This window comes from Herpailurus yagouaroundi, unplaced genomic scaffold (genome assembly GCF_014898765.1).
Source record: "Herpailurus yagouaroundi ecotype Mexico unplaced genomic scaffold, PumYag 215, whole genome shotgun sequence".
Lineage (NCBI taxonomy): Eukaryota > Metazoa > Chordata > Mammalia > Carnivora > Felidae > Herpailurus > Herpailurus yagouaroundi.
Genome location: NW_024412446.1, coordinates 7,010,067 through 7,020,303, shown reverse-complemented (window position 1 = coordinate 7,020,303; position 10,237 = coordinate 7,010,067). Strand labels below are relative to the sequence as shown.

At 51.1% G+C, this 10,237-nt stretch overlaps 1 protein-coding gene and 1 long non-coding RNA gene across 3 annotated transcripts in view; one reads left to right on the top strand and one right to left on the bottom strand.

Moving 5' to 3' along the window:
* Positions 1 to 1,192: 1,192 nt before the first annotated feature.
* The window catches only part of PIPOX (pipecolic acid and sarcosine oxidase), a 42,570-nt gene continuing 33,525 nt past the window's right edge, over positions 1,193 to 10,237 (bottom strand). For both annotated transcript variants that reach the window (XM_040455386.1, XM_040455385.1), the window contains exons 3-8: positions 5,075 to 5,288; positions 4,615 to 4,797; positions 3,463 to 3,615; positions 2,916 to 3,074; positions 2,250 to 2,325; positions 1,193 to 1,841 (exon numbers count right to left, since the gene is read on the bottom strand). In XM_040455386.1, coding sequence (XP_040311320.1) covers positions 1,711 to 1,841; positions 2,250 to 2,325; positions 2,916 to 3,074; positions 3,463 to 3,615; positions 4,615 to 4,797; positions 5,075 to 5,288 — 916 coding nt within the window. In that variant the 3' untranslated portion in view covers positions 1,193 to 1,710. The remainder of the gene's footprint in view (positions 1,842 to 2,249; positions 2,326 to 2,915; positions 3,075 to 3,462; positions 3,616 to 4,614; positions 4,798 to 5,074; positions 5,289 to 10,237) is intronic.
* Positions 6,506 to 8,334, top strand: LOC121017235 (uncharacterized). Its single transcript, XR_005784679.1, has 2 exons — positions 6,506 to 7,715; positions 7,857 to 8,334. It is a non-coding gene; the product is annotated as an uncharacterized LOC121017235 (long non-coding RNA).

Here is a 10,237-nt window from a genome sequence, read left to right as displayed (position 1 = left end):
GAGTCGGTCGCTCAACCGACTGAGCCACCCAGGCGCTGCCCATTTTAATCATCTTTAAGTGTCACCGTTCCGTGGCATTGAGTACACTCTCTTAAACCACGTTTGCGTTTGTAATGTGTTAAACCACGGTGTTGTGAAGCCGTCACCACCATCTGCGCAACTTTGTTATCTTCCCGAACCGAAACCCTGCATCCCTTACACACTAACTCCCCCTTCCCCCCTCTCCTCAGCTCCCCGGAAGCGACCATCCACTTCCCGTCCCTGTGAATCTGACTGCCATAAGCGTCACCTGTGGGTGGAATCCTCCAGTGTTTGTCCTTTTGCGTCTGTCTGGCTCCCGGCGCTTGGCATCACCTTAGCGTTATTCCTACTCTGCAGACGTGATTATTCCCACTTTATGGAGGCTGAGGTGCAGGGGAGCCTCGGAGAGCACCCAAGAAGCAGACCTGGCTGGGGCGCGGGAGACTGGCTGGCTTTTACAACTCCCCGGAGAAGTCAGCGCCGATCCGTGTGCCTAGGCCTACGAGGCAATTTCCTCTGTGTTGTCTTTCCTTTGGGGATATTTTTACTCCTATTCCCATTTCCCTCTCTTCCCACTCACTGCCTCCTCCTGACATTTCCCCCCCCAGCTGGTCCCAGTTTTTCTCTCCCCAGAGCAGGCCTTTTCTCAAGTCACACTGGCCCGGTCTGGAGCTGCTCCTGCTGGGGTTTCGACTGAGCTCGATGGGCCCCGCTCGAGTCCCTGTTACCCCCCTCACCCCTCCACCCACCCTGGGGTAGTTATGAGCCTGTTCCCTTCCAAAGCAATTAGTGCGAGGAGGCCAGCCGACTCGGTGCTAATGCCGTTTCATTAAGTGGGAGCAATCCTAATGATAATAAAATGGCACATTTAACATTCAAACATTGAACAGGGTTTCTAAGCGAGTGTGCCTCTCTCTTCCTTTCTGGTATAACAACTCCATCTTCATAAGGACCTGACAATACACCCTAATGAGAGACTGGGGAGCTAAGCGTCTTCGCAGAACCAGAGAGAGGATGAGAACCAGACAAAGAATCCAGGGAGAGAGGGCGCGGTGCCCTGAGAGGATAAAGACCCCAAGGATTCCTGGGATAATGGACTCTGGGGTGCTGAGTTAGACAATTAAAGTCTCTGAGAAATAAGGTCGCATGGAAAATACAGCCCACCGCAGACTTTAGTGCAATGCAGCTTTTTATTTATTTGTTTGCTCAACACATTTTTTCCAACAAACATTTATTGTGCACCCAAGGTGAGCCAGATTTTATGGGAGTTTGTGATGGACGGTGGCTCCAGCTTTCGGAAAAGGAACTCCAAGGGCAGCAGCGGTCTACACGTCGTTCTGTTTGCCCTCCCCTGGGCAGCGTTAGTCACATCCACCCCAGGTTTATCAAATGCCTCAGCGAAGAGAATTTCAACAACTGCTTTGGTCCCGTGAGCCACTCCTTACGCGTCCTCCTTATTGAGACAGCCATCTCAAAGGTCCTTGCTACTCTGTGATTGTGGAATATCTGGTTGACCTTCCGGAAGCAAAAAAGTAGTGAGGACTGGAGAGCTGGCCAGGGAGAGAAGGTCGATTCAATCATGCGGCGTTGACAGGGGACTCAAGAGAGGCGGGAGAACACGAGGGCATGTTACAGCCAGAGGGCTTTATTCCCGGCTCCAGTGTACAAAAAGGAGGCGCTGGCCAGGGGTCAGAGGTGGGCTTTGCCCAGGCCTGGGAAGCGGCTCATTCTAAAAGGTGTCAAGTCATACGATGGCGTTAATTTCATGCTTAATTCATACAGGATCTTCCCCACAACAGGGGAGAGCTTGAATCCATGTCCTAGGGAAAGGAGAGGAGGTTGTCAAGCCTCCTCAGAGACAGTGGCTGGGGTCCCTGCATGTCCGCTACCCTGTCCCCAAATAAGGCCACCTCTCTTCTTGGTCCGCATCCCAAAACTGGAAGCTGCCTCCCACCAGAGCTATCCTTTCTTCTCTGATTGCACCACCCAGCACCTTTTTACAGTCGAGTCTAGACTTTGGCCGGCCAAGAACGCAGAAAACACCATTTTCTCTGCCCCTGCCCCGCTTGAGCTCTCTCTCTCTCTCTCTCAAAATAAATAAATAAACATAAAAAAAAAAAAAAAAGAAAGAAAGAAAGAAAGAAAGAAAGAAAGAAAAAGAAAACAACATTCTGCCTGGTACGGAGATAGGTCAGCTTTAAGGCACGTCTTCCCCTGCTCAGGCTCACCAGAGAATCCAGCACCGATGACAACGTTGTCATACTTTGGGTGTCGATCAAGAATGAAGTGCTCATCAGGGGTGTTCTAGAAAGAAACGATCACACCTGTGTCCTCTGAGGATAGAAAGAAGAGGAAGAGCCGCAGGCAAGGGAGGGAGGGGACCAGGCTGGGTTGCTTTCCAGAAAAAATGGGAACGGGGCACAAGGATGTGTTCTGCACGCCAGTGCCCCCTCCGGGTGCGACAGCCTTTCTCATTTGTCCATCTGCCTCTCTTCTCAGACAGAGCTATGAACACAGTAGGTGCTCAGTTAATGCGTGTAAACTAACTTTAGCCAAGATGCCTCAGGCCCTGGTGACATCTGTCTCTTCTCTTCGTCCCTAAGGCCTGTTCAACTAGAACATCTTGCCAAAAAATCTTTTAGAGCTCTTCTGGGAAACATAGCGAGGGGCAGCCAGACATCAGCCTCGTGTGCTAATGAAAAGGAATATGAATAACCTCTAGCGGGGCTTCTCCGGTAGAGGTGAACCGACCCACGGAAATAAGCTCATTTGTTTCAAGTCACATATCATGTCAGGGGTCAATTAGATGTGAGCCTGAGCAGTGCTGAGTTCTGTCTCCTTCCCCTGTTCTCCGGGGCTGTGAGAGGGGCCTGCCTCACCGCCCACACCCTTACCGTGTACAAGCAGGGCTCCAAAAGGGCAGGCTTGGGCTCTAGGTCAGGTAAGTGATCTCTGACAAAGCGGCCCAGGATCTGGACGTCTTGGATGTCTGAGAATGCTTCCGGGCAGTCCCGCTCCTCAGGATCTACATTGTTGCCGTGGTGATAGCAGACCTAGCTCCCAATCAGAGCGGTGTGAGCTGCGAGGGCCGGCCTTCCTGCACACCCCCAGCCCAGGGGGGCAGGCTCTCACCGAGGGCCCCCATCCATCATCCCAGCCTTCCCCAGTCCTGACCGATGCTGTGTGTGTTGCCACTCGAGGTTGCCTTAGCTGTTCCTTCCCCCTCCAACCCTGTGTTTGCAAAGGAAGGGCTCCCTTTGCCGCCTCAGGACAGCTGGGGGTCTTGTGCTGCAAATAAGGAATGGTGAAGTATTCTTCTCCTGCTCCTTTTGCTCCCCGAAAGGGAGGGGGGTTCTGAGGGATCTGTTGAAAAGGACCTTAGAGCAGCTGGACCAAATCTGCATGGGCCCCTGCCAGCCTTCTCTGGGCCTTTCCGCTCACCTTCATCAGCCCTGGGTATTCTCCGGAGGGCAGCCCGTAGATGTGGTGGGGAGCCGGGCTGAGGCCCAGGCCTAGGAAGCAAGGAAAGGCCTGGGACACACCGTAGCTTCCGGGAACCTTCTCTCGCCAATAACACACATTGATTCGCAGGGTCTTGAAGCAGAGAGAGGAAGTGGGAGATAAAGGGGGAAAGCCATGGGGGCGCCTGGATGGCTCAGTCGGTTAAGGTCCGACTTCCACCTCAGGTCATGATCTCACGATTCATGGGTTGGAGCCCCGGGTCGGGCTTTTGCTGACAGCTTGGCGCCTGCTTCAAGTTCAGTGTCTCCTGATTTCTCTGCCCCTCCCCCACGCAAGCTCTCTTTGTCTCTCAAAAATAAATAAGCATTAAAAAAGGGGGGGGGGAAGCCCTGAAACTCTATAAAAGAACAGTTTCTTCTGGGGTCCTGTAGCTCTTGAATACAAGCTGGGTGCCCCCTCTTAACTCGTCCATCGTTGTTTCACCCAATTCTCACGTCATTGACATGTTCCATTTTTTTTTTTTTTAATTTATGTATTGATTTTGAAAGAGAGAGAGAGAGAGAGAGAGAGAACCAGTGGGGTGGGGCAGAGAGAGAGAGAGGGGGACGGAGATTTGAAGCAGGCTCTGTGCTGACAGCAGCGAGCCCGATATGGGGCTCAAAGTCACAAACCGTGAGATCACGACCTGAGCCAAAGTCGGACGCTCAACCAACTGAGCCACCCAGGCTCCCGACATGTTACATTTTGATATGAGGTACAAAGATCTCTGCATCTGTCTCTTCTTCCAGTCTTGTTTTTTTAATATTTATTTACACCCAGCCGTACTTCTCTCTCTCTCTCTCTCTCTCTCTCTCTCTCTCTCTCTCTCCCGGAGTTAATAATACCTCAGATTTATTGAACGCTTACTACAGGTCAAGCCATTTCCTAAGGGTTTCATATTTATTACATAATTTAATTCTCCAACAGTCATATCCCCATTTGACAGGTTATAAAACTGAGGCTCATGAGGTATCCTAATTTGCCCAAGGTCATCTGGTAGCAAGTAGCAGATCTAGGACTCAGACCTGAGTCCGTCTGACTCCAAGGTTTCTTCTCTTAAGCACCAATGCTCAGACTTCCAGCTCCCCTTACCTGCAGAGGCAGCTCTATTCCCAGGGGACGGAGGAGCTGGTTGGTCCAAGGGCCCGCTGTGATGACCAAGCTCTTGGCTTGGTAGCTCCTGGCCATACTTTTCACCGTGACTGGGAACCCTGGTTTTATCTCCATCACCTTCTCTCCATCACACACTAGGCCTCCCAGATGTCGAATTGCATCCTAAAAAGGGCGGCAGCGGGGAAGGGCAAGTTAGTTACATAGTTATGTGTTTCACCCTGGTGAACAAAGTCCTTCACTTAGGGCGGAAGAGAGGGCTCCGACTCCAGACCCCCTGTCCCATAAAGACCGGGCCTAGCAGGGTATATAAGACCGCCCCGCCCAAAAGGTCGAGAATGAAGCCAGCAGGGCAAAGGCCCTCATCCGGCCAAGGTGATTGGGAGACGGCAGATTGGAACCACCGCAGGGGCTGCGTTGCCCCAAAAGCCGCACACACTACCTGCAGGGCTCTGAGGGCCTTGTCTGCATAGAGAACTCCTCCGGACTTGTCCAAGACCCCCACTTCTCCCCTAGCCAACAGAACATTGGGGAAACGTTGTTTCAGCTCCTCAGCTGAAAGGCACTGGTGCTCCACGCCCTGTCTAGACAAAGTAGCCTGGATCGTTTTTAATTCTGAATTCTCCTTCATTCCCAGCAGCAGTAGCCCCGTCTGCCTGTAAAAAGAAAAGAAAGAAAGAAAGAAAGAAAGAAAGAAAGAAAGAAAGAAAAGAGAGAAAGAAAAGAAAGAAAGAAAGAGAAAGAAAGAAAGAAAGAAAGAGAAAGAAAGAAAGAAAGAAAGAAAGAAAGAAAGAAAGAAAGAGAAAGAAAGAAAGAAAGAAAGAAAGAAAGAAAGAAAGAAAGAAAAGGAAAAAAAAAAAAAAAAGGCACGTGGGTGAGGGTATGAGTCAGGGTCCTGGGCCCTTCTTTCTCATTCTTCAGCAAGGGTCCCATCAAGGAGGTCTCAGCCTCCTGTTCAAAGAACTGGTAAAGTCAGGGGCGCCTGGCTGGCTCAGTCAGCAGAGCACACAACTCTTGATGTCCGGAACGTAGGTTCAAGCCCCACACTGGGCGTGGAGCTTACTTAAAAAGATTTAAAAAATTAACAATAAAAAGATCGGGTAAAGTCATCTCAATGCTGTTGTTAGGGTCGAGGTCAGTATTCTTGAGCGGGCTGCCAGCCCATTCCTAAGTCTACCCTGGGCTCTCACTGTTGGTTTGCTTGTCCTTCCATAGGGCAGACATCTGAAATCCTCACCTGGAAAGGTGTTTCTTCCTCTTCCTTCCTCCCTCCTTTGATCCATTCACTATTGTGATCTGTATTCTTTTTAAGTTTGTTTATTTGTTTTGAGAGAGAGATTGAGAGTGTGAGTCGGGGGAGGGGCAGAGAGCCAGGGAGAGAGAATCCCAAGCAGGCTTAGTGCTGTCAGCGCAGAGCCCAGCTCGGGGGTCAAACTCACACACCGTGAGGTCATGACCTGAGCTGAAATCAAGAGTCCGATGCTTAACCCCACTGAGCCACCCACGTGCCCCTGATCTCTAGTCTCTTTGCCCCCACGCCACCCCCTGCTGTTTCTTTTCCTTTGTCCCTTTTCTTGTCATATGATGTATTGTCCCCTGCTGCGCTGGCCTGTGCTTGGTTCCTCCTTGGGGGCTGCCTGTCTTGTGGAAAGGATCCTAAATCGGGACACCTGGCTCTGGGTCCCGTCCTGGGACATCCCCGGGACCTTGCTCTTGTTACACACTCTTCCAGGCCCCACGTTCCTCTGGAACACGTGCCTGTTGGACCATCGGTGGTGCCACCCCAGGGTGGTACCGCCAGACCCTAGGGCATGTGAATGGCGTGGGCCATTTATTTAGTCATCACAGTGCCTAGGCGTTGCCACTCACATTTAGTGGGCAGGGGCCGGGGACGCTAAACCTGCAATGCTCAGGAAGATCCTACCCCAGTGCCAATAGCACCCTCCTGCAGAAACACCAGTAGATGGTCTCTTAGGGTTCCAGCAATTAATTCAGTGACTTTATGGTTTTGTCTCTCCCTATACGTCCTTTTATGCTTCTTACTCTCTGGGGGAGTGAAATCTGTTTCTCCTGAATACTTTCCTGTCTCTCTGTCACAAGAGACCAGAGCTCCCTTTTGGTGGAAACTGATCTAAACCATAGAAGGGTCACTTTGGACCTCGGGACTGTTGCTGTAGTCCCTTCTTGCTTTCAGCAGCCGCAGTGACCAGCATCAGCCTGGTACATCCCCCAGGTACTGTGTATAAAGCTCGTAATAGCCTATAATGGAGTCTCATGGATATTACATGCTTCCAAATCCCACATTATCTGGTTGGGGGGATTAAAGAGAAGATTGGGAGGGGGTAGGGACACAGCAGGCCCCAGGGCCGGTGTCAGTACACAGAGCCGCGCAGCGTGGCCAATCCATTGGCCACGGCCCCCGCCTACCCGGCATCCACCACTGGTGAGAAAGCAGTGAGAGCCTCTGCCTCTTCAAAGCTTAGCAGAGGAAAGATGCTGTCGAATCCCCACTCGTCAGCCGGGTCCTTTCCCCGTGGCCCCCAAAAGGACTTCAGATGGGTTCTCAGGGAATGAAAACTTGCCTGGCAGACTTCTCAGTGGAGAGGATAATTCAGAAGTCATGCAAGGATATGTTCTTGAGCCCTTTCTACCCTCTGGGGCTGTGGCTGGGGAGAATTCTGGGAAAGACCTGGCTGAACCCTCACCTCCGCGGTTACAATGTCAGATCCCTGGCTCAGAAATGTCAGAGCAACGTATTCCAACCCCTGCCTGCAACAGAGCAACCTCCGTCTCTCAGTCTCTCCCCGTCTCTCGGTCTCTCCCCGTAGACTGGGAGACTCAGTCACTTTCTTTCCTCCCTTCCTCTCTCCCACCCTCCCTCCCTTTCTTCCCTCTTTCTTCCCTTGAAGTAAGAAGCCCTCTTACAGGAATGTACTGTATGGGGAAAACAAACTCATGCCAAGACAACGGGCAAATCAGTCGAATTATGAAACGCTGAGTGATGTTCTAATTCCCAAGCCATCCTGCGGTGGATGAAGCGGGCGCTCCCGTCCCTAGGAGTAATCAGTGAGCTGATTCCGCCGGTGAGTGTAATTGTGCCAATTGTAATCATTTTGCTCCAGCTCTCTGCCCCTGTGGCATTTATTTCTTAGCCCAGATATTGATCTAACAGTGGGAAATTTTCCATCTGAATTTGTGATGCTGGACCCTCCCCTGGTCCGAAGATGCGTTTGGGAAATTCTCATTTTCCGTGGATCACAGCTGAGCTATTTGGCCTGAGGGAAACCGCGCACGGCTGGAGAAATGCCTCCGATTGGAGAGAGAGATTTTTGACCATTATGAGCAAATCGGAAATAAATGTAAAACACTGCCTGGAAATGCAAAGGCCTGTCATTATGGGAGATAGGTGAGAGGCTCCTGTGGGAAATGCTTAGAGAATTGGAAATCAGTCAGTCAAAACCAGGATCAGAGAATGGGCCTTTTCCCCCCAGTATGAAGATAGATGACTTCCATGGGCGGATTGAAAATCATTTAAATGCTTATTTTCTTAATGGCTTTTCCTAGATCCCAATAAACAGACCGGCTAGTTCTGCATCAATTTCTCACCCCTGTGCTCTGGGTCTCCCTGTGCTCTTTCTGCTCAGATCTAGGCTACAAAGTTAGGGGAGGGGAGGCATGAGAGGAGACAAGGCCGTCGCAAGGAAAAAAAAAAAAATTGTCCAGGAAATGCCTGGTCAGGGCTGGCCTAGAAAGAGAGCACCTTGCAGCGAGGCTGGGTTGTCAGGGAACCCTGGAAGGACTGCAGCTCCCAGCTCCCAGTACGCGGTCAGCTGAGTGCAGAGCGTGTGGTGTGAACGGGCGTCTTCCTCCAACCCCAGCCGGATCCAGCACTAGGAAGAGGTAATCGAAGAATCCTCCCAAGGGCCTTGTTGACTCCTCTGGCCGACTAAAGGCTCGGACACGATGTAAGGAGCTGGTGATAGGGGATTTCCATCCATTTCTATAGGAGGCCAGGGCGCCGGATGGAGCCAGCAGGAATCGGGAGGGGCAGGCAGCTCAGCCACCTCCCATCCCAGGCGCCCGTTTTCTCCTCTCGGGGGTTTAAAGTGCACGGCAAGCCAGCTCCCAGAGTCACCTTGGGTAGGGGACTCGGTAATGGCTGCTGTCTTTGTTGGTTTTGGAGGAGCTCTTGGCGTTTCATCATCCGCTCAGTGGGCCGAGGTGGAATTGGTTAACAAAGACTCTGCTCCAGGGAGGGGATGTGGCTGACAAGCCAGGCACTTCACAGACACAGGAAGCAGCAGCTGCGGAGGGGGCCACCAGGTTCTGCCAGCAGCTGTACTGCCTACGGCTGTGATCTTGTCTGATATTGTCAGCTAAGCGGGGGCAGCCTGGGTCAGGAGCTAGATATTAGGACTCAAAGGGAGAAGGCGGGGCAAGCAAGAGCTGGGCCCCAGAGCTGGGATTTGCTGGTGGTATCAGCGTCCTGGCTGTACCCGTCACAAAAGACTCGGACCTTGTGATCCGGCACCTGTGTCATTGTCTGTACCCAGAATATATGCAAATATCCTGAGCCCACCCGTGTTTAGTATGCCACTGTCACAGGAAGAGGCAGAACAGAATGAAAAGAATCGGACAACCACCTTCCCCGGCAACTCCTGAAGATGTTTGGTTGTTTGTTTGTTTGCTTTTTTCATCATTGTGCGGTGGCCTTAAGTAAATACATCTGTATCTGTCGGTTAGATCATGATGTTGTGCTGGTTCTCCGGGAAGAACCTCGGAGAATAAGAACCCCAGAGATGATGCGTCATTGTAGAAAACCAGAATTAAGAATAAAAGCGAAAAGAATTGGAACGGGAAGTATCTGTGCTGTGTTCCTAAAGAAAAGAACCAAAGCAATTAGCCTGCCCGAGTCAATCAGATTAGCCACAAGAAAGGACGTGATAATGATTCAAATAATAATAGCAACATACCTAGCACTCTGTAGAACTCGGAAGGTTTTCCAAAGCACATTCATTGTACTCTTTCTTTTTCATAACTGGGGATTCTAGGCATCAGAGTGGTCTTTTAAGAGGGGCTATCATACGTCCCTGTCTTTTTTTTTTTTATGTTTTTATTTATTTTTGAGAGAGAGCGCATGCACACGCACATGCGTGCAAGTGGGGGAGGGGCAGACAGCAAGGGAGACAGGATCTGAAGCAGGCTCTGCCCTGACAGCAGTGAGCCCGACGTGGGGCTCGAACTCGTGAACCGTGAGATCATGACCTGAGCCGAAGTCGGAAGCTCAACCAACTGAGCCACCCAGGTGCCCCAATATGTACCTGTCTTTAATTTTTTTAATGTTTATTTATTTTTGAGAGAGAGAGAGAAAAAGGGGGCGGGTAGGGACAGAGAGCAAGGGAGACACAGAATCCAAAGTAGGCTCCAGGTACTGAGCTGTCAGCACAGAGCCCGACGCGGGGCTCGAACTCACGGACAGCGAGATCGTGACCTGAGCCGAAGTGGGACACTCAACCGACTGAGCTGCCCAGGCGCCCCTGTCCCTATCTTTAAATAAACATTAGTAGTCTTTCCACCCAGGATGATTTAGACATGAATTTATTGG